Source organism: Anoplopoma fimbria, chromosome 3 (assembly GCF_027596085.1).
Source record: "Anoplopoma fimbria isolate UVic2021 breed Golden Eagle Sablefish chromosome 3, Afim_UVic_2022, whole genome shotgun sequence".
Classification (NCBI taxonomy): Eukaryota; Metazoa; Chordata; class Actinopteri; order Perciformes; family Anoplopomatidae; genus Anoplopoma; species Anoplopoma fimbria.
The window spans coordinates 12914523-12939617 of record NC_072451.1 but is presented as its reverse complement, the minus strand read 5'-3'; the positions used below and the strand labels follow the sequence as shown (position 1 = coordinate 12939617).

The window sequence follows — 25095 nt, the reverse complement described above, 5'->3', positions numbered from 1 at the left end:
CCAAATCATCACTGACTGTGGAAACTTCACACTGGACTTCAAGCAACTTGGATTATGTGCCTCTCCACTCTTCCTCCAGACTCTGGGACCTTGATTTCCAAATGAAATGTAAAATTTACTTTCATCGGAAAAGAGGACCACTTTGGACCACTGAGCAACAGTCCAGTCCTTTTTCTCCTTAGCCCAGGTAAGACACTTCTGACGTTGTCTCTGGATCAGGAGTGGCTTGACACGAGGAATGCGACAGTTGTAGCCCATGTCCTGGATACGTCTGTGCGTGGTGGCTCTTGATGCACTGACTCCAGCCTCAGTCCACTCCTTGTGAATCTCCCCCAAATTCTTGAATGGCCGTTGCTTCACAATCCTCTCAAGGCTGCAGTTATCCCTGTTGCTTGTGCACCTTTTTCTACCACACTTTTTCAGTCCACTCAACTTTCTATGAATATGCTTGGATACAGCACTCTGTGAACAGCCAGCGTCTTTAGCAATGACCTTTTGTGGCTTACCCTCCTTGTGGAGGGTGTCAATGACTGTCTTCTGGACAACTGTCAAGTCAGCAGTCTTCCCTATGATTGTGTAGCCTACTGAACCAGCCTTAGAGACCATTTAAAGGTTCAGGAAACCTTTGCAGGTGTTTTGAGTTAATTAGCTGATTAGAGTGGGACATCGTGAGTCTACAATATTGAACTTTTTCACAATATTCTAATTTTCTGAGATACTGAATTTTGGGTTTTCATTAGCTGTAAGCCATAATCATCAAAATTAAAAGAAATAAACGCTTGAAATATTTCACTCTGTGTGTAATGAATCTATATAATATATGAGTTTGAATTTTTGAATTGAATTATTGAAATAAACAAACTTTTCCATGATATTCTAATTTATTGAGATGCACCTGTATACAACAAGGAGTTTATTGCAATGTCACAAAATGATGCGAAGCAGGCAGTGGAGGCAGGAGGCTGGCTGGCTCGCAACAATCACAGCAGTCTTGAGGAGCGAGCACATGGAGGCTCTCAGGCACAGAGGAAACTGTTGTGGCAGAAAACCAATGAAGAGACGCAGATCTTGGGGTTTGCAACCAAACACTCACCAAAACCGAAAGGAAACAGAATTATCTGGCACTGAGGTGGAGTTGAAGCCAAGCTTATGTCGTCTGAGGCTGATGAGTTGATTGAGAGCTGGTGTGTCTGATCAGCAGCCAGCCACACCCTCCTACCACACACACACACACACACACACACACACACACACACACACACACACACACACACACACACACACACACACACACACACACACACACACACACGTCCTGCAGAAAAGGGGAGACAAGAAAAAGGAAGGGGAAGGAGAACAACAACAAAATACAACTAGGGACCAAAGCGAAACCTAACAGTGGCTTTCTTGTGGATTATAATCACTGCAGACATGTAGGCCCAAATAACATAGTACTTGGTGACATATTTTGACAAAACCTACAGTTATGTCAGTGTGGCATTGAAATGTGAATGTTTTAAAAATAGTATAAGATACAGTACCAGTCAAAAGTTTGGACAAACCTTCTCATTCAACTACTTTGAGGAATCTAAAATATAAAACATATTCTGGTTTGTTGAGCATTTGTTTGTTTACCACATAATTCCATATGTGTTCCTTCATAGGATGTCTTCAATATTAATCTACAATGTAGAACAACCCCCCAAAAAACCCCAACCATTGAATGAGAAGGTGTGTCTAAACTTTTGACTGGTACTGTACATATGTTCTATAAATAGACAAAAATGAAATGAATATCAAAAGTAATTAATAATGATGAATTTATGATTTCATTTACATTTAGTCAACTCGTTGGGCACCACTCTCTAACAAAAACAAACTGAGAGCCAAGTATTGTAGTCTCACAGCACAATCTCTATGAAAACTAGAAGCAAAATACCCATCAATAGCTAGTAAAGTTGATGGAATTTGTAGCAGAGGCAGTGAAAGACCAACATAACATGCATCCAAACAACTTCTGCTAGCAGTGCCTGCCTATATGAAGAAAATGAGCAGGTACTGGTCCAGTCTGTTAAGCATCCCTTCAATGGCTACTAGAAGCTAGAGCTCCAAAGGATGGAAGAACTGGGGCTGGCCGAACACCAAGTCTTGGAGCATGCAGTGGCCTGATAATGCTGCAGTTAACATAGACAGAAAGATGATAAAAACTGAAATGTGATAAATAAAACAATGACAACATCTCAACTAATAATCTTCTTACAGAAACTGCTCCAAGGGACCCCAGGTCACTATATGGTTGGACTCTTAATTTACCAAGTGCCTGGATAGACTCATAGCAGATAACACAACAACTGGGGATCAGTCTTGACACTCAAACTGGCTAGGCCTACAAGGTTTTATGACCCCGCCTTCTTGTTTTATGAGCATCTACATGCCTGAGGACTTGACTCTTTTAACTGTTATTTTTGCAATGTTTTAGCCTTTGTCCTTCTTGTCTCTCACAAAGGACACTTTATGTTGAAATATTGAGTTTCATCTTATCCATTCATTTATAATGCATATAGGAACACATATATCTACACAGGTCTGTCTGTGCCAGGGTAATAACAATAATAATGTCTACGTTGTATAATTGTTTAATTGCATTTTAATTGATCAGGTTACATTTAGTGATTTACATCAAACTGTTTGGTACAGTCTGAAACTGAGATAGCCCAGCTTTCAAATATGGAAGAATTAAATAGACTTTTAAAGTTACTAATATTAATTCTGTAAAATAAGGTAAAATGAAATAATCAAGATGGTTGTTAGGATGGGAGTGGTTTGCTGTTCTAGCCAAACACTGCACCCCCTTTCTCAAGAAGATAAAGACAAGAAGTCTGAAGAAATCTCTTCCACTCTGGACTTTGACGCTGACGGGTGACCTCCACTACCATACTCTCCCTGGACAGAGGGGGGGAACGGGCAGTTCTGGCAGTTCTGTCAGCTTGAAGGCCCACTGCGAGTCAAGACATCTCCACTTCCAACCGCTCAATCTGGTTATATTGTATTTAAGTATCTTTTTTTTTGCGGTTTACTTACGTTATTTTACTTGCTTTGTTTTTTTTGTTCTCTTTTTTTTTAACTTACGTCTGTTATTGCTGCCCTATCCACTTTGCTTCTGTAATCCTGCAAATTTCCCTGCTGTGGGACTAATAAAGGATAATCTTATTTTATCTTTTCTTATGTTATCTGAAGTCCTTCAGTTAGCCACAAGATTAACAAATAAGGGAGGTCAGGTGAAATGCCAGTGGGTTACAGCGCATTTAAGGTTGAGAGGGAATGAGAGGGTGGATGAGATGTCAAAGACTGCTTTAAAGGAAGGCAATTTAGATAATCAAATTAGTATTAGCAAAGCAGAAGTCGAGTGTCAGATTTTGGGGGAAAAAATCGACCAAATGGCCGGAAAAGTGGGACAAAGGAGACCTCTATATCATATTCAAGGAGTGTGAAAGTTACCATGGTAGGTAGTGGAACAGGACAGATTAAACAGTGTATGTTGGGGCACTGTGCACTAAACAAAACATTAAAAATTATAAAGAAAAAACAGACAGGGTTGTGTGTGAGGGATGTGAAGGTCAGTTGAGCACATAGTTTTCAGTTGTAGGGAGATGATGAATAATAATCTGAAGGACGCACATTAAAAGGAGTACTGAGCATGGACGAGAGATCACAGGTTAGGGTACTATTAGCTTTACACAGGGGTCTTTTGTAGGATTTGATGGAAAAGCGGGTGCAAGTGTGGTTGTCAGGGGCTAGGCTTTAATAGTAGGTCTATATTGTAATACTTGGAGGATAAAATATAGGTTAACCTGGTGTAATGTGTTTTTTTCTCTTTTCTTGAGGGATACATTGTAAGTCTATTGTCTGATTCACACGCCAAAACAGAAGGTGGCGGCAATGCGCTAATAAACTAGATGTGAACCGCCATAAAACCAGAAGAAGAGTAAGAAAAAAAAGAAGAAAAAAACAGAACAAAAGAGAATTGTTGCTGCTGGCGCGTGGAAGACAGTTTAGTTTTTTCGTTTAGTAAAACACTAACAACACGTTGATACCATTTCACTAAACACACGGACAATGTCTCGATCGAATAGAGCGGGTCAGGTGGATCCTCTAGCGGGCTTCAGGACGGAGAAGACGGAGCCTACAATCCCTTCCGGTCTGTTGAAGGCAGCCAGAAAGAGCGGCCAGCTCGACCTGTCCGGCCGAGGGCTAAAAGAAGGTAACAGCACTGGGATTTATGGGCCCAATCTCACTGTCAAATCGTCGAGTGTTCGAGGGCTCTCTAGCAGACATTTTGAGCCCTTAATGAACCCCCTCGGTTTGGAGTTGTCTCTCCTTGAACTGTTTTCCCTCTAGACATGTGACCTATCTATGCCAATACATGACATCCCTCCTTTTCTTGGAAAAAACATATCCAATTAAACAAAGTTTGTATTGTAACCTACCCAAGTAGCAATTATCATATTGTATTGCTTTTAATAACATACATTGTACTTGACAATCACCTTACAACCAGTGTCTCTTTTCAACAATCAACACCTATTTCCACATGATGCTCCATGTATAGTTCACTGCAACACAAAATCACCAAGTCCCTCTGGTACCCTTTGACCCCCAGAGGTCAGGCCATTGGCATGTTTGAAATCTGAGCGTGATGTAGTGGTGTTATTAGTTTGATATTAGTCTGCGTGTGTGTCCACACACAGTTCACTGTCCTCAACTCCTAGCTTTCCTCCTGTGTACTCTGTATTCCTTTGTCATGTTTGCCTAACATCTTTTCAAATGTGTGGTCTTCCTCCAAAAACGTCCTCCTGTTTGAGATTCGATCACAGCTTGAATTTCTGTTTCATTCACACTTTGTGTGATGATGTGTTGAACGGTGTGGTGAACTTTTTGCTCTGTCCATGCCAGTCCTTGGTTCTGAGGTGTCGTTTGGTTTCCACTAAGTGTCCTTTGTGGGCGAATGTTAGCGCTTGTGGCTGTAGATTTTGTTGCAGCATAATGAAATTTCCACATGGAACTAGTTTCATGCCTTTTTTTTCAAGGAGAGGTTTCCCTTGCCTTTAATCACAGTTATTTCAGCCTGAAACTTACCAACCTCACACTTGAATGCCCTCTTGACAGGTAGTGACTGGCTGGATAAATATGGGTTCTTTTGTAAAATATGAATACATCCATTACATGTAGCACCTGAATATACTAACGTTTACACCAAAGGTTAGACTAAGCAAAGAGTTGATAGTTTCCCTTTAACTAGCTAAAAGAGTGTGTGTGTTGTATTATCATATCAACAAGTGAATGCCTCAGTCCCTCAGGATGTGTATCGTCTGAACATTGATACACCAGAGGAGTTCCACCAGAATGTTTCCTTCGGAGCGTCGGATCGCTGGTGGGAACAGACTGACCTCACCAAACTCTTCCTCTCATCCAATCAGCTCACACAACTGTCTGACGACATCAGACTTCTTCCTGGACTCATTATTCTGGATGTAAGTAACATAAACTCAGTCTGACATAGTAACTCATCCACCAAATAATACTTATTGTCGCGATCTTCCTCTTCTAGTTCCCGTTTGCTTGTTGTTATGCCTGCTTCTTAGTAGCGGAGTAAGAGCTGATTCAAAAGTCTCTGTCAAGTGAGCACAGCTTTGAGAAAAAAATGAATAGAATCATCTTACTAAATGAGAACTCAACTGAAAAGGAAAACAAATCTAAAATGGTTTAAAAGGGAACCCAATTTTAATAACAATTGACCCGAAGCTCCTGTAATGTGGTTCAAGCCTAAGTCAATAACTTTCTAAATATAGAACCTGCTTTGTACTGAAACTTGGATACAAAACAAAGCATCTACTTGATTCCTTGTAGGTACTAATGAAATAAGTTTTAACTGAGACATCAGTTGCATTTATATTATTCTATTCTACCTGTTAAACTATAATGTTAATTTTGCTCTAAAGCTCCATGACAACCAGCTGAGCAGTTTACCCAGTGCTTTGGGAGAACTGCAGGAGCTTCAGCAACTGCGACTCAGGTATACACACACACACACACACACACACACACACACACACACACACACACACACACACACACACACACACACACACACACACACACACGTGGTGCAGACCAGACAAAGCTATTGAATTGAATATTACGGCATGATGTGATGGGAATGTTTTTATTTAAAAAACAAATATGTTAGGAAATGTGAAGAGTTGCTCCGTCAAGGTGTTGTGCTGAGGCAACTGATATTGTGCTGACAGACCTATTACATCACATAACACTAGTGTGTTACTTTGTGAATCACTTTTAGTTACTTAAATGGGTGATTACTAAATACCTTTTTAAATTTACAAAGTAAAAAGGTTGCTACATTTGTGGAGTAGGTGAGTCAGTAACATCAGTATTAAACATGAAGGTGTGGGAATGAATAGTGTTGGTGTCAGCAAAAACAAAAGAAGACCAAACCAAGGCAAAATGGGCAGACAATGCAGATTGAGGTCCAGGTGAGAGGTAGGAGTAGGGCTTTTATTCCCATGGACCCCCTAGGCCTGAACTGGGGCTACACAACCCTGCCCTGAAAGAAAAAATTAAGACTACTTATAAAAGCAGCAATGACTATAGTGGAATTAAAATAATGATATAGGGAATAGTATTAGTAATGTGACGACTAATAATAATCGAAGTAGCAGTGGGTGTCAGCCTGGTCACAGAAGGAGGCACGACCACGGTCCAGGGATCACAACGATTCGTGGAAACCTGCGAGGCGAGAAAGCAAAAAGGTCTTCAGGGTGGAAGCAAAGCTAATCTGCGTAATGGTACAGGTAATAGTAATGTGACTAATAATAATAATGGTAGTAGCAGTTGGTGTCAGCAGGTCCACAGCAGGAGGCTCGACCACAGTCCAGGTACAGCCACGATTTATGGAAACCTGCGAGGCGAGAAAGCACAAAGACTCAAGGGTAGAAGCAAAATCAATAAGCGTAATAGTACAGGGAATAATAGTAATGTGACTAATACTAATAGTGGTAGTAGCAGTGGGTGTCAGCAAGGCCACAGCAGGTGGCACGATGACAGTCCAGATATAACCCTGATTCCTGGGAACCTGCGAAGCGAGAAAGCACAAGGACTCCGGGGAAGAAGCAAAATCAGTAATGTGCATGAATAGGAGATTAATACATAAAGATGGAGGGAGAGGAGAGAGGAGCTCAGTGTATCCTCGGTAGTCCCCCGGCTGTCTAGGCATATAGCAGCATATCTAGGGGCTGGACCAAGGCGAACCTGAACCAGCCCTAACTATAAGCGCTATCAAAAAGGAAGGTCTTAAGCCTACTCTTAAAAGTAGTGAGTGTGGACTGAAACTGGAACCTGGTTCCACAGAAGAGGAGCCTGATAACTGAAGGTTCTGGCTCCCATCCTACTTTTCTATACTCTAAGAACCACAAGTAACCCTGCATTGATGGGTAATATGGAACTATACGTTCCTTAAGACAAGACGGTGCCTGGCCAGTTAGAGCTTTGTAGGTGAGTAGAAGAATTTTAAATTCTATTCTTGATTTAACAGGGAGCCAGTGCAGAGAAGCTAATACTGGCGTAATATGATCTCTTTTCTTAGTTTTTGTTAGAACACGTGCTGCAGCATTCTGGATCAACTGTAGAGATTTAAGAGACTTATTTGAGCAGCCTGATAATAATGAATTGCAGTAATCTAGTCTAGAGGTAACAAATGCATGAACTAGTTTTTCTGCATTGCTTTGAGACAGGATTTGCCTGATTTTGGCAATGTTACGTAAATGAAAAAAGGCTGTCCTGGAGATCTGTTTTATATAAGAGTTAAAAGACATATCCTGATCAAAGATATCTCAGAGGTTCTTAACAGTAGTGCTGGATGCCAGAGCAATGCCATCTAGAGAAACTATATCGTTAGATAATTGATTTGGAAGGTGATCTGGGCCTAGTAGAATAACTTCAGTTTTGTCGGAGTTTAACATCAAGAAGTTGCAGGTCATCCAGGTTTTTATGTCCTTAAGACATGCTTGAAGTTTAGAGAACTGGTTAGTTTCGTCTGGCTTAATCGATAGATATAACTGGGTATCATCTGCATAACAATGAAAGTTTATTGAGCATTTTCTGATAATATTCCCTAAAGGAAGCACATATAAGGTGAATAAAATTGGTCCAAGAACAGACCCTTGTGGAACTCCGTGACTGACCTTGGTTTTCATCAAGGTTTCATTGTTTACATATACAAATTGAGATCGGTCTGATAAATACGACTTAAACCAGCTAAGTGCGTTTCCTTTAATACCTATTAGATGCTTCAGTCTCTGTAATAATATTTGATTGTCAATGGTATTGAACGCAGCACTAAGGTCTAACAATACAAGTACAGAGACAAGTCCTTTGTCTGAAACTATTAGGTCATTGGTAATTTTCACCAGTGCTGTCTCTGCTATGATTCACTGAAAATCCTCAAATAAACTATTGTTATGCAGAAAGTCACACAGCTGATTTGCTACTGCTTTCTCGAGGATCTTAGAGAGGAACGGAAGGTTAGATATAGGTCTATAGTTAGACAACACCTCTGGATCAAGAGTGGGTTTCTTAAGAAGAGGTTTAATTACAGCTAGTTTGAAGGCCTGTGGTACATGGTTAGTAAATACAGATTGATCATTTCTAATAAAGAATTGTTAAGCAGCCTAGTCGGAATCGGGTCTAAGAGACAGGTGGAAGGTTTAGACATAGAAATAGTTAAAGTCAATTGTTGAAGGTCGATGGGTGAAAAGCCATCTAAATATATTTCAGGTTCTACAGCTGTTTCTAAGGTTACTGTATTTGAGGATCGATCGGTACTGGTTGAGGGCAGGATATTATTAATTTTGTCTCTAATAGTTAGAATCTTATCATTAAAGAAGTTCATGAAGTCACTCCTACTGAGGTTTATAGGAATACACGGCTCAAAAGAGCTGTGACTCTCTGTCAGCCTGGCTACAGTGCTGAAGCGAACCCTGGGGTTGTTCTTATTTTTCTCTATTAATGCTGAATAATAGGCTGCTCTAGCATTACGGATTGCCTTCTTATATATTTTAAGACTGTCTCGCCAGACTAACCGCGCTTCATCCACATTGGTGGAACGCCATATCCTTTCAAGTTTTCGCGATGTTTGCTTTAATTCGCGGGTTTGAGGGTTATACCATGGAGCGAACCTCCTTTCTTTTATTAGCTTCTTTTTTAGAGGAGCTATAGAGTCTAGTGTCATTCGCAGTGAGCCTGCAGCACTATCGACAAGATGGTCAATCTGAGACGGACTAAAGTTAGCGTAGGAGTACTCTGTTATATTGAGCAATGGTAGTGAATTAAACCCTGATGAAATCGCTTCTTTAAATTTAGCTACAGCATTATCAGATAGACATCTAGTGTAGAAACTTTTGCCTAATGGCATACACTCTGGTAGTAAAAATTCAAAAGTTATTATAAGACGCTGGCAGGGATGATTCCAGGTGAGAAGGAGAGACCAGAGCAACACTGGAGTAGGGCTAATATTTCCTAGGAGCTCCAGGACCAGGAGCTCAAGGACCAGGAGCTCTGCATCTGGCAGTCTGTTTACTCTTGTAAGATAGACGGGGGCGTCACAAAGGCCCAAAGCACTGAAAAGGATAATTGATGCACCTCATTTGACGCGTCTCAGTGGATGCTCCTATGATGCACTGCAGGCATCAGATTTAAAATGTAAACACCACAGAGCCAGCAGTAGTTTGGGAGAAGGTCGCTATTTAGGCAATACATTGTATATTAAATTGTCATCCCATAGATTTTAACGCCTGACCCCCGTGTAGCGTACACTCACCAAGACATTATAAACTGAAGTGTCTATTAGACAATCTGAACTTATCAACTTCCTTTAGGAACTGCTCTCACGACCATAAAGGCACTTAGTGGTTGAACTCTGTTCTTCACTGTGCCTGGACTATCTTAAGATAAAACTAACTCTGTCAGCAATTCTTTTAGTTTCTTGCCATATAACCTTATCTCAACCACAGCACAGGACAACAGAGGGGGAGGCGATTCCCCCTGCCTATTTCTTGTGTCTCACACACACGACACTAATGTGCTGAAATGTAGAGATTAATGTTATCCATTTTTTTTATTATGCATATAGATACACATACATGTGATATCCTGATGTTAATTAGTTATTATTGATTAAATCTGCTACCAGCCACAATGCTACACCAGTAACTCCCATGGGTGGCAGACCTTTGTCTACAAATAGATTTCCTTCAAAATATTTTTTTTAATTCCATCATAGTGCATTTTTTTTAACTGCTAACTCAAAAACTCAAAAACAAAGATTTTACAGGTAATGCAGGACCAAGTTTGCTAAATTCAGGAAACTTTTAGAAAGAGGTGCTCAGCATTGGCGTGCGAGGGAATCACACTTTGGCGAGTGCAAATATAACGGTACAGCAGGAGGACCCTCAGCAAGTTCTTGGTCAGCTACAAGAGCGACACAGAGAGAGTTGATCGACGGTATGTCTGCGTTGCACCACCGTTTTAGGGGACATTGGAAACACTAACGCATATTAGAATCGATAGCCTCAAACAGAGAGTCGATCACCAGAACAATCAAACAAGCCGGAGCCCAGCTTTGTATCCCTGCTGCTTTCAAGCTGCTATTAGATGTGATTAAAATTGTAGCATTATATTTCATTATAATGAGACATGTTGGTTGGTATTTAATGACTAGTGTTGAAATGAGTGCCAAACCGGCTAATCAGATATTGTAAAACACACAATTTGATTAGGCAATTTTATGATTGGTTGAATAAACCAGAACAAAAGGAAAAATGCTGCCTTTTCTATTTGATATTTGAGGTGAATGGAGGATTCTTGGCGTTGGTGGGGAAGACAAAGCATTTTGGGGGGTGTTTCCTCTCGTACCTGGAACTTAAGAGACATTTTTGAGTTTTAGAGCCAGTTGTGACCTGTTGCCTTTTAGGATAGTGTTTTTTCAGTGATTGTATAGTGTAATACTGAAGTGTTTAAACCATTGTTTATCATTTTAATGAAAATAGTTTTTACAAAGTTGCCAGTAGGCAAAATGTTCCCTTAGTCCATGCCCCCAGACCCCCTATCACTTTGTGCCACTTGCGCTTGTCGCAGCACAATCTGAACACAAGTTAAAAAAAAAAAGAAAAAAGTTTTAAACAGATATATATGTTTTTCACCAGCAACCCCCTTTAAATGACCTCAAATTCCTAGAGGTTCGCTTACTTTTTCCAGCAAAGACATGTAATGTTGGATCTGTCTAACACTATAATCAGAGGCTCCCACAGAACCACCATGGACCCCCTTAACAAACCCTTGCTGCTGTATCAGTTGTAAATATCTCAAATGCACACAACCAGTCAGTTGTTTACAATATTTACATTTGACAATCCTGCTCTGGCTCGTAACACTGTTTTCAGATTTTACCACAAAGAAACACTAAAGATGACTTGTTGTTGAATGTGAATCTATGCCCTCAATCTCTAATGTGTTTTCAAGCTTGGATCTTAAGAAGAGCATTACTTGTGGATTTACAAATAAATTGCACTCTGACTCCTCTCCTCTTTAGGTCCACCAACAAACCTACAGAGGTTTTTGGATGTGCTCTACCACTCTACAATGCTAAGCTCTGATACACGCATACTGTATCCTGAATTAATTTACCCAATTGTGTCAGTCACCACAACCAAGAATCCTTTTCATCATGCCATGTCTTAACAATATTTCTCTGAATGCAAATCAAATCAAAAAGTTCTCTATGTGTTGAAACATCTTACAGCATTACTGTCCACTCTTTATTATTCCACAGCACCAACAGGTTTAAATGTCTGGCCTGTGATGGGACTAACCACATAAAACAAACATAATGAATATAATGTGTTTTTCTCTCCTATGTGACCAGTCATAACCAGCTGACATCACTGCCAGTTGAGGTGTGTACTCTGAAGAACCTCTGTAGCATCACCCTCCAGCAGAACCAGCTGGAGAGCCTGCCAGACAAACTGGGACAACTGGAGAACCTGACCCAGCTGGTAACTACCACATCCTGTATTTATTTATGTATGTATGTATTACACTCTCTTCAGGCTCTTTCTGCTGGGTTGAGTGATGGCTGACAGAGGTGTCATGTCTGTTGTGTTTGGTTGAAGGACCTGTCCAACAACCATCTGAAGGGCCTGCCCTCTAGCCTGGGCCATCTCACTTGTTTGCAGAAACTGAACCTGTGTCACAACAACCTCAGCTGTCTGCCTGCCAGTCTCGCCCTGCTCAAAAGTAAGACCAGCTCCACTGTGTGTCAGCTCTTTTGCTTCTTTACATGGCTGCCCTTCCCACCTGGAAAAGCAACTATAATGTAAGGTGTTTGTCTAGCTGTCTTAAAATAATGTTAGGTGTCTGTCTGCTTGTCTGTCTAATTATATTGCAAGGTGTCTATCTGTCTGACTAACAATAACGTAAGGTGTCTTTCTCTCTGACTAACTACAATGTAAGGTGTATGTCTGTCCGTCTGTTCTTCACATATCTTGAGAACCGTTCATGTTATCTATTTCTCACTTGGCGGTTGTATTGCTGGGAACCCCATGAAGTGCTATTATGAAGTATTACTTATAATAAACGTTTTATAAATAAACACACGCCTCTGTCTAGCAGCGGGGGCGGAGCTTCATGGCTCTGTAGTCAAGCATGCTAGAAAAAGCCTACTAACGCTACATGGATGCTGGATAAAACCTCCTAACGCTACATGGATGCTGGATAAAACCTCCTAACGCTACATGGATGCTGGATAAAGCCAGCTAACGCTACATGGATGCTTGCTAAAGGCTGCTAGTGCTACATGGAGGTTGGATAAAGCCTGCTAACGCTACATGGATGCGAGATGGTGTGGCTCAGTGGAGAGCAGGGTCGTCCTCCAATCAGAGGATCTGAGGTTCGATCCCTGGCTCTGGCAGTCCATGTCGATGTGTCCTTGGGCAAGACACCCAACCCCAAGTTGCTTCCGAAGGCTGTGCCATCGGTGTGTGGATGTTGTATGAATGTTAGACTTAGACTTAGAGTCCTGATGTGCAGGTAGCCCCTGTCATCTGTGTATGAATGGGTGACTGATATGTAATGTAAAAGCGATTTGAGTGGTCGGAAGACTAGAAAAGCGCTGTACAAGTCCATTTACCATTTAGATAAAGCCTGCTAACTTTACACGGATGCTAGATAGAGCTTGCTTAGGCTACAAGGATGCTGTATAAAGCCTGATAATGTTACATGAATGCTGGATCAAACCTGCTAACTCTACCCGCTGCGGGACTAATAAAGGATTATCTTATCTTATCATATCTTATGGATGCTAGATAGAGCCTGCTAACACTACATGGATGCTAGATAATGCCTGATAACGCTACATGGATGCTGGATGTTTGGATAAAGCCTGCTGATGCTGCATGGATGCTGGATAAAGCCTGCTTATGCTACATGGATGCTGGATAAAACCTATTAACGCTACATGGATGCTGGATAAGACTACTAATGCTACATGGGTGGTGAATAAAGGCTGCTAACGCTATATGGATGCTGGAAAGAGCCTGCTAATGCTACATGGATGCTGGATAAAGACTGCTCAGCTGTCTTCCTGCCAGTCTCGCTCAGCTTAAAAGTAAGACCGGCTCCACTGCGTGTCATCTCTTTTGCTTCTTTACATGGCTGCCCTTCACACCTGGATACAAGTTTATTGTAAGGTGTCTTTCTGTCTGTCTAACTACAATGTAAGGTGTCTTGTTGTCTGTCTGTCTGTCTGTTCTTCACATATCTTGAGAACCGTTTGTTATCTATTTCTCACTTGGCGGTTGTATTGATGAGAACCCCATGAAGTGCTATTATGAAGTGTTAATATTATTAAACGTTGTATGCATAAACACACAGCCTCTGTCTAGCAGCGGGGGCGGAGCTTCAGGGCTCTGAATTCCAGCATTTGGTCTGCAGCCGCCAGTCAGCAGCTGAATGACTGCAGTTCACTGTGGCTGCTAGATAAAGCCTGCTAACGCTACATTGATGCTGGATAAAACCTGCTAACGCTACATTGATGCTGAATAAAACCTGCTAACGCTACATGGATACAGGATAAAGCCTGCTAACGCTACATGGAAATTGGATAGAGCCTGTTAACGCTACATGAATGCTGGATCAAACCTGCTAACCCTACATGGATGTTTGATAAAGCCTGCTAACGCTGCATGGATGCTGGATAGAGCCTTCCAGTGCTACATGGATGCTTGATGTTTGCTAAAGCCTGCTAATGCTACATGGATGCTTGATAAAGCATTCTAAAGCTACATTGATGCTGGATAACGTTACAAACCAACTTTTCTTCACTTTCCTGGAGTCAACGAGAAGATATCCTTCCGAAACAGCAGCGCTTTCCCACTGCCACTCAAGTATCCTATGTTTTGGCCAAACTTATAATTTGACCATTTGGCGAACGCCATCTTGCTTTACTTCTCACCCTTTCTCTAAATAATTACTCAAACCTTTCTTTCTAAAGTAAAACTATTTACCATTGGTATTAAACTATTAATACTGCACAGTAGAAGTCCTGCAGTCAAATGTTTACTACAAGTGAGAGGCATTATCAGCACAATGTACTTAACCTCTGATTTAGCAAATGATCAGAGAGTTGTTGTACAAGATGGTTATCCAATTTGTAAAGTGTGCTGTCAAAAACTGAGTGTAGAAGGGGTCCAACACTTTAGGTATGCTAACCAACTCTTTGAGATAGCCGATGTGTCAACATAGTTGATGATGATAATTAATGCTGTAGTTCTTTTTTTAAATTAGAAATATTCTGATAAATAAACATGAAACCGGGATATGTCCTCTGACAATAAATGTAATATCAAAATCTCATATCGTGACATCCTTAGTATATGAACAGTTTTGTTCAGGCACTGCAGAAGGTCTTGAGTTTCAATTCATCAGTAATTTAACAGCAATTGCAAAAATTAAAAGAAGTGTTGGAAATATTTTGAGAGTGATAGTATTCGACAGTAATTTTCAACACAACAGTATTTGTGTTTAAAAGAGAAATTGTTAGAATGACGTGGTGGAATTAGTGCTACTAAATGTGTGTATGTATATTTACACATTTAATATTTGAGTTCTGACTTGATCTCACAGATGTTAAGCTGTTGGACTGCAGCAATAACCAGCTGACTGACATTCCTGCCAGCCTATCAGAGATGCTTTCTCTTGAGCAGCTATACCTCAGACACAACAAGCTCCGCCTTCTCCCAAAGCTTCCTGCACCAGCGCTTAAGGTAACCGTAGCAACATGAGTTTCCCCAATTATAAAGCTCATTTGTGGTATAGCAGCAAACTGATAATAAAGTACAGTACATTTTAGTTTGTTACATAAGGGTAAGGGCATTATGAGTCATTTCTAATAAAGAAAGTCGCCTTTCAAATATGATTTGTTTAATGTATGAGACGTGTTTATTTTGTATTTATTTTGCTTGCGATGCATAATCGTAATTGAGTATTGACTATTGATATGGCCATTTAACTACTTTAGGGATGTCAATGTCAAAACATAGCCTCGTGTGTGTGTGTGCGTGTGTGTTGTGAGAGATCTCGTGTGTGTGATCTCGTGTCTGTGTGTGACCTTGTGAGTGTAGGAGTTGTATGTGGGGAACAACCACATTGAGCAGTTGGAGACGGAGCAGCTGGACTGCCTGACAGCCATCTCTCTTCTAGAACTCCGAGACAACAAGATCAAAATCCTCCCTGAGCAGATCACCTTACTGAGAACGCTCACACGACTCGACCTCACCAACAATGACATCACCACGTAGGTCACTGGCATCATGACAACAGTTACTGTTTGTGCCCATGAGCCAAACTCTCATGATTGAAATATCTAGTCAGTAACAAATCTGACCACTACTCTCTGCCGTTGGAAAACATTGTTTACATGTACTCCTACACTATTTATATTATGTGATATTATCCTAAATAATTTCCGTGTGATGGTGTAAGCCAACACTGTGGAGTGACCCAGATCAAAGGTTAGCAGCCTAGCCTTCTATATTTAGCAGTATGTGCTGTCAGTACACTGTCATCTCCTGGCTTTCAAGTATTTTATGTTTTTGTCAGTCTTCCAGCATCTCTCAGTCTGCTGCCCGATCTGAAGGTGTTACTGTTGGAGGGAAACCCTCTGAGAGGAATCAGGAGAGACCTGCTCACTGTAGGTAACCCACAGAGAGGCGATAATGCAGTGCTAGTTCTGAAATCACAGTATCAGTAAACTGGAATTTTGCAACAACCCACGAGAGACTGGGATTTACAGCAAATTTACAACATTTAATGGTCAATGTAAGGCACAGTGTTGAGTTGGGTGCATAACAACTGACCTTACATGTTAAATCACTGTAAATCACCGCTTTTATAAAATGCTTACTACATATTAACACACAAATGATCATTCTTCTGCCAAGCATATGTTCTACACTAAGCAGAACAGTTGCCAAGCAACACACAGACACAAAGTAGTTAATAGTATTTATCTGGACATCACCATTAATTGTGCAGCATCTTCTCTGGCTTTAGTTTGGGTACCAGTAGGATTAAAGGGACGATTCACGTTTACGCCCCGTCACTGACATGATTTCTCGGGGCTCTCGGCCAGCATCTAGTTTTGTATAGTAATGCTTTTCAAGCAGGGGTTGGCGTAGATTACAGCGATGCTGGCTGCTTTAAAAATCCGTGGCAACATGGAGCCAAGGACGTTCACTCCCATGGGCTCCAGTATAGGTTCAGGTTTAAAAAAGAAACTGTTTGGTATTTAAGTTTATTCAAAGGGGACAAGGACCATCTGACCTTTCAGCCTGAGATGAGACACTAACATCCATAAGTAGGACATGTTCAAGGAAATGAGGGTGAAGAGATGACATCCAGCAAGGACTTTGTCAACGGGAGGTCATTTATTTCATTATTGTATTAGGATTATACTGAATACTGAGAAGCTTCATTCACAACCTTGACATTTGAATTCCAAATCAACATTTGAAATATTTTTTTGCATGTTTGTACTTCTGCACAGTTGCAGATAAAGATCAGGTTACACTAATATTAGCAGTTTGCAAAATACGGGGAATCTCAGGGGTGATCATAGTGTCCTAAAATATAACAGACCTTATTCAAAAACCTTAATAGAAGCTTTGAATTATATATTATAATTTATTAATGACAATAATTGATGAGGATGAAAAGGCGTTAATTTCATTTGTAAACTAATGGTTTAAAATACAGTTTTCTCCTAAATACTTTTTTAATGATTGCGTATTTAAGATGACATGCATTCATTTAAAAGTGTGTGCATTGAGACAGCCGGCCGGGCCTTTACATTCACTTATATAATGGTCTGAGGCCGTTCTAAATTGCAGTCGAATCCCTTATTTGTGCGTTAAACGTTCGTAAACTCAGTTTAAGCATAGATTTTTGCAGATGCACTATTTGTAAATGAGGCCCATATATTTTATACTACGATGCTCATTTTCCCCCAACTGCTGTCAATTGCCAACGATATTCTCTTAAAGTGTAGCTTCTGGCATCATAACTCAAAAAAGTGAGCATAATGGACTAATAATCTAAACATGCAAGCTAGCTAACAACACATGGTTAACTTACAAATTTGGTCTTTGGCCAAAATCTTTCTCTGACTCTAGCTGGCTACTTTTTCTCACGACGATATGATATTTCACTGTCACAATGATTTTTCTGAATCCTCTTTTTCACCATACTTGTGTTTAAATCCCTGTACTTTACTACAAGTGTAATACATATCAAAATGTTAATGTTAAATTTAATTTAAAAAATCTTGACAAATTTATCTAAATGGAGTACAAATATAAAGCACAATAGATTGTTGCAGTATTCAAGTAGCAGGGACAATAAGCTTGTGCCCAAAGTTAAGAAAGTGACACGGTGTCTGTTAACCAGAAGGTGTCTGTGTCACCAGAGATTGCTCATTTATAAGAAAAGTTACCATCTTAAAATGCACATTAATGCAGTCATACATTGTTCACTGCAAACATCTTGGGATAAAAGTACTAGAGCTGTTGCAGTTGTGGGTTTACAGATGTTCTGTGTTTATGTACCAGCTGGTTATGTTCACAAGAACATACACTTGTATATTAATATTCCTCTGTTGTCCTCCTCACAGAAAGGAACCAATGAGCTTCTGAAATATCTAAGAGGAAGAATTAAAGGTACATTTCACTTTTTGTGCTGACCTAAAACAGTTTTCACCATTTAAACAAATGCGTGTTCATGAGACATGTCAGACAAAAAGTCTAAAAAAAATTCTACTTGTTTCAGCAAAGGTGACAAATTGGTGATCAAGGTACTAGCTAGATTTTTCTGAGCTTCTAACCGCATCTCAAGGTCGCTGCATGGGAGAGGTGCAAAGCGGTTGGCCCTCAGGGGTGACAGGGGTGGGGAGAGAACCACACTCAAATTTCTCGACACCACTGACGACAGTTGTAGGGGGACGTACACGTACAATGACGTACAGATATAATAATAAAGGCAACTTTCAATGAACAAATTCTCATTCTCAATAACAAGAAGCATCAGTAAAGATAAACAAGCGAGGTCTTTGATACATTATTAAACTGTTAAACAGCTAAATATAACCAAACTGTCGAATCTACATTATGACACAAAGGAAATATTGATATTGATCAGTTTAATTTATATTCTACATGAGCGAAATATCAGTTTCTACTGACGCAGTGCTGATTATTAAGTGTGACAGCAGCAGGAAGGAGCTCCGGTTTCTCTCCTTCACACAGCAGGAGTGAAGCAGCTTGTCACTGAAGGAGCTCCTTATAAAGCCTGCATACTACAACGCTTTAGTTTTCATGAGGACATATTTGAGACGTGCGCTTTATAGTTCTTCTTTGTTGTAGCTTTGTATTGGCAGACCTACATCCGTGACATCCACCGTTGCATTATAATGACGTAGTTTAGTGGACGTGGAGTCGGATCCTCTAAGCACCGTGGTTGAATTCTCCTTTTAGATCACAAAAAGTGGTTAGGAATAGCACCCCATCTCTGAACATAAACGGGTTACCATCTCTCCAATGACACTCAAGTTCTACACTGAAACTGAGATGCAATTTAAAGTTCATAAAAAAATTAGTAAGTGGACCTCTGGCACAAGTAGTGAGGGCTGTTCAGATCTTTGTTCTCCACCCAGTTAGAATACACCAGCTGACCTGATCCTGATGTGCTCCATGCTGGCTGCAACCAAATCCACCTGAACACAAATTACATTCCTTCAATTCATCAAATATTGCAGAGGTTATAAATAGAAAAGATTGTTAAATCATGATTCAGAGTACTGCAGAATTAAGAGACTATATTGGATTAGGTAATTGCATTTTGCACCCATTTAACCAAATCAACAGCAAAGCAGAGTGAAAGCCTAAATGTTCCATGTAACCTTTTATTTTCTGTGCTTGTGTGTGTTGCAGAGGATCCTGAGAGAGCACATGAAGAACAGACAGCTATGACCTTACCAAGCCAGGCCAGAGTCAATGTTCACAACATTACAACTCTCAAGTCATTGGTGTACAGGTTAGTGATACACTCATGTGTTAACCTTTTTCATCGGAGTTTGGCGATACACACTTGTTAGTTATGTACTTGTTAGTGTTGTGACTACAGTGTTGTCATGACTGATCAAAATGAAAATAATGCATATATAAGCAATGCAACTGGATACTTATCCATTCAGAGTTGTGTTTTCTGTGTTTAGTGAGAAGCAGGCAGGTAATATTCCAGATGAGCTGTTTGATGCTGCAGCAGATCAAAGTATTACCACGGTTAACTTTAGCAAGAACCAGCTGACCTCCATTCCTCCCAGGTACACACACACACACACACACACACACACACACACACACACACACACACACACACACACACACAAAAGCGCAGGTGGTGCTGACATCATCACTGCGTGATGGAGCTCAAAGTATTGTATTGCACAGAGATGACTAACCTGATGTGTGTGCTGTGTGTGCAGACTGGTGGAGCTCTTAACCTCACTGTCAGATATCAATCTGGGTTTCAACAGACTGACCTGTTGTTCTCCTGACGTCTGCAAGTTCCTGCAGCTGATGCACATCGACCTCAGGTACAGTCTAGAAAGCTTGTTGGCATTGTATAAAATGTATTCTTCCACTGAACGTACATGGATGATGATTGTCCAAGGTGACACGGTCAAATGTCTTTTTTGGTTCAATTGTTGCAACCCAAAGATATTAAGTTTAGAAAGCTGCAAATTTTCATATTGGAAATGCTGACACCACAGTAATCATCAGAACATGAAGGCATGATTCAAGGGTCCTTGAAATATACTTAACATGGAGCATGTAAGAATGAAATGAGTCCCGACCTAATGTTCTGTTCTTTCTAACTGTCGCATTGTATAGAACAGGCAACAGAATTTTATATTGTCTAATAGATGCTGACTACAGAGTTGATTGGACAAGTTAGTGAAGGGAAGTTAGGGTGACATGATTGTCATGATAATCGGTAGTTAAGCAATCACCACTGTCCTCCATCTGTTTACCAAACATTTAGACATAGGAGGCTTCAATTAAAAAGCCAATACTTTAACAGTATTTGAGATCCCATATGTGAAAACAGGATTTTGATATAGAACCACCTGTGTCTTGCCTCTTCTTCTTTCAGGAATAACCAGCTGAAGGATTTACCATCTGAAATGAAGAATTTAACTAAACTATGCTCCATTATCCTCAATTACAACAGGTAACTCACTGATTCAGAACCACTCCGACTCCAAACACATTTAGTGGAACTGAAGTTCATCAAAGAACACACACGTTGGCTTCTGCAGTTTCATTTATCAGTGTTTCAAAATGAGCATCGATGGGCTGTCTTAGGTGTCCCTCAGCATAATCAACGAGGGATGGTGTGTATACTACATGGATAATTAATATCTGTTTATTACAGCTCTGTTTAGTTATCTTTGCTCATAATTGTACTAAACAAATCACTGATTGTTACCATACAGAGGGACAACACTAAAGATGCAATGATACCACTTTTCTTTCATTACATTTTGAGTACCTGCTGAGTACCCATGAAATAGAAATTTGGAACGTATATTTGTAGTCGATTTCAATAGTGGTTTCTATTGGCTTTTCCTGATTTGGGTCAAACATTCCTTAGCATGCCTTTTATTGACTGTTGCCTACTACAGAAAACAAACAGGAGTATCACTAACCTCCAAAAAGTCATCTGCAGACTATCGGATAAACTAAAACAGCCTTGTGCTTCTAACTTGTCCTAACCAAGTCCACATAGTTACATCCATGTGGACATGGAGCCCTCCAGGGATCATCCGTCCAGGCGGCAAATCAGGCGGAGTATCAGTGTGCATTTTAGGACTGTGGTTCCCTTAGCGACAATAGGACCTCGAGACGGAGACGTCTCCCTCCTGTCTCATTGTGGGCTCATCCACGGTCCGGCGCGTTAATTGTCCTAGCACAGAAACCTTTTGCTATCCTGGGGCTCAGGTCCAGGATAGTTCTGCACCCCTGCCTTCTCCTCGGTTCAGAGATATGCAGTTCATGCAAGTCTCTGTGGAGAGAGTGTCTAGTTTCTTAAAGGGTCTTGTTCTCTCTTCAGTAGCAGTGGATTGGTTAAGTCTTCAATGGTTTTGCTTGTAGCCCCATTAATGGTTGAAAGAGCATTTGTCATGTCCTCCTAGTAAGAACAATTCTAGTGTCATAACCAAAATGATCTGCATCCAAATGCAATATGGCATCATATTCACATCATACTCGCATAACTGAAGCTATGCTAAGAACAAGATCAAGAGAACCAAGTAGCAGAATTCCAACCTGCCTAATGCTCATGTCGATATGTGTGAAAAAAGTAAAGTAAAATTTAACCTGAGCATTTTAGATTTGATAATCCATCAAAAAGATATGGACCTGCTCTCCCACCATGTGTCACTCCATGATATGAGAGAGAGAGAGAGAGAGAGAGAGAGAGAAAAAAAACACAAAATAGTTGTCTCTTAGCATCAGCCAAAGATTTGATCAACAATGTGGCTGTTTCTGCCTACTCGAAGTTGGATGGCAACATCCACCTGCAGGAGAATACAATCTGGGAGAAGGGAAAGTTATTCAATAGCTTTCTATCAGCTCGCTGCAGATGAAAGTTGGTAGTTCATATCTGTTTTATTGCATCTTAATTTACTGACCCCCTCGTTTTAATAGGGGGTCTCTGTTTATTACTTTAAAAATCAGTTGAAGTTGACTCTAATATTCAAATGAGCCTTTGTAATAATAATAATAATAATAATTAAGCCTTTATTAGTCCCACAATGGGGAAATTACAATTCTCTTGCATTTAACCCATCCCGGAGGAGCAGTGGGGGTTAGGTGTCTCGCTCAAGGACACCTCGGCATGTTGGGGTTCGAACCACCAACCTTGTGGTTACGGGACGAGCGCTCTACCTCGTCTGCCACAGCCACCCCACATTTTGTCTTTATACTTTTTTTTTGTGGGTTTAAAATCGGTTTTATTAAAAGTTAGTAATGTTTTAGGGTTTTTTTAATATTGTTTTTTTTCATTTTATCAATACTGTATTCTTTTAAAGCACTTGGAGAATCAAAATCCAACTGTAAAAACAAAAATGGTGGAAATACAAACTCCTAGTCCACACAATCTAAACTCTTCCACATGCTGCTTAGATTCTCTGCAACTTTTTCTGTTTTTCACCTTTTGGCAGCAGACATGCTCAAAATCGTAAATGCTAGTATCTCTGAAAAAAGCTGTTATAAAGCCCCCACTCAAAAAGAATAATGCTTCCGCAAGGAAACACTACCAGCCCATTACAAACCTACCATTCGTTTGTTTCAAAATGTACCATTTATTATTAAAGCTTCGACATCCCTATTTACTAAAGACTTTGGTCCCCTAGAATCCCTCTATTGATGCATAGAACAAATTAACCGCTGGATGTCTCAAAAGTGTCTTTGGCTGAATAAGGACAAAACCGAAATAATCACATTTGGTAGAAAAATAGAGACACAAAGGGCACTGTGAAAAACCTTGCTGCTCGCTCTGGAACCAACTTCCTGATTGTATCAAAGGTGCACCAACTGTAGCAACCTTCAAATCTAGACTAAAAACTTGAACTCTGATGCTTACTGAAAGAATGCACCCTGCTTACAATCTGTGTTCTTTATGCTAATCTAAAGCACTCTTTCTTGTTTAGTACATTTTTGTATCTATAATTCAATTCAATTCAATTCAGTTTATTTTGTATAGCCCAGAATCACAAATTACAAATTTGCCTCAGAGGGCTTTACAATCTGTGCACATATTATATTATTTTATCTGCTCACCTGTAAAGCACTGTGTATGAATGGTGCTATATGAATAGAGCTCCGTCAGGAGCCTCCTCTCTCTTCAGGGTGCCTCCCTGCATCTTGTCTCCTCTGAATGGCGGACCTCAGTGGGTTTCTGGGTCAGGGAGCGGAGCAGCATTCGCTGAGCTAGCTAGACGTAAAGTGAGTCTCCTACAGTTTGTTCTTTGTGTTTTTTCTGATCACAGGTTCAAGGCCTTCCCTGAAGTCCTTTATCGGATAGTTACCTTGGAGACAGTTTTGCTTGGTAACAACCAGGTGAACGAGGTGGACCCTCATCGCCTGATAAAGTTGATTCATCTGTCGACACTGGATCTGTCAAACAACGACCTTCAGAACATCCCCCCTGAACTGGGCCTGTGTGCCAGCCTCAGGTATGGAGCACAGTCTTCACACTGCAGTCCGTTGTCCCAACATGTTAGTGTCTGAGCTTCTCACTGCAGCACACCACCACCAGCCGTCTCCACTGACTTTGCTGGTCAGTAATTAAACTGATGCACCGTAGGAGTCATACTATGATCATGACATTTGTCCACATTGCCTCTTGATAGCTTCTTAAGTTATTCAGCTCTGTTTTCAGTCCCTACTCAAAGCACAGTGTGTCTTAATGTAGTTCTTCATTGTGGTTAGGTTTTCAAATTATCTTTATATTTTGAGTTGAATAATTGAAAGACCTGAATTCTTTGTCAGGTGTCTCAGTCTGGAGGGGAATCCTTTCCGCACACCCAGAGCAACCATCGTGGCCAAAGGAACAGATGCAGTGTTGGAGTACCTCCGCAGCCGCATACCTACATGACCCCCGACCTCAGCCCAGATAGCTTCACCACAAATCTTTTATACCAATGTTGATGTTTAAATGCATTAAAACAAACCACCTGATTGTTCTTTATCCTGATGTTACACAAGTTTGCTATGCAAATTCCACAGCATCACATGGTCAGCTTTGAGAAGTGAACCTGTTGCCAAAGTTTCCCTCTGAAGTTGATCTGGTTTGTGTTAGATGGATGTGTTGAATGTCATGAACATTTCTGGACAATCTGATTCAAACTGATGCCTACATGTTTGACTGAAAATGAGCAGTATAGGAGACTTCTGGTCTGGGAAATTATAATGGGCATATTTTACTGTTTTTCTGATATTTTATTGACAAAACCATTAATTTATAGAGAAAATAATAAGCAGAAATGATTAATAAAAATAATCAAGCCTTGAAAGAAGAAAATTAAAAACATGTCTCTTCCAAATTGAGCATTGTAGATTTTGCATGATAAAAGCTTATAGAGTTATATTTTGGCCTTTATCTGACCCTTTTATGTCTCTTATTCAAAATGTATTAACATTTAGAGGCATTGTATTAGGAATCCAGTTCAACCTTCATGTGGTGTGCTTAACGGGCTCACAATAATAAAAATGCCCAAAATAAAGATTACATTACATTACATTCATTTAGCAGACGCTTTTATCCAAAGCGACTTACAGGAAGTGTATTCAACATAGGTATTCAAGAGAATTACTAGTCACCAGAAGTCATAAGTGCATCTCCTTTCTT

At 40.3% G+C, this 25095-nt stretch overlaps 1 protein-coding gene across 1 annotated transcript; it reads left to right on the top strand.

The window, feature by feature from the left end:
* The first annotated feature begins 3971 nt into the window (after positions 1-3971).
* Positions 3972-24950, top strand: lrrc40 (leucine rich repeat containing 40). The gene is made up of 15 exons (XM_054596523.1): positions 3972-4261; positions 5350-5531; positions 6000-6073; positions 11996-12125; positions 12243-12366; positions 15253-15392; positions 15750-15922; positions 16228-16318; positions 18296-18341; positions 19611-19713; positions 19895-20002; positions 20165-20275; positions 20836-20913; positions 23735-23920; positions 24237-24950. The coding sequence occupies exons 1-15, from the start codon at positions 4117-4119 to the stop codon at positions 24340-24342; spliced, it is 1797 nt and encodes a 598-aa protein (XP_054452498.1). The 5' UTR covers positions 3972-4116; the 3' UTR covers positions 24343-24950.
* Positions 24951-25095: the final 145 nt, after the last annotated feature.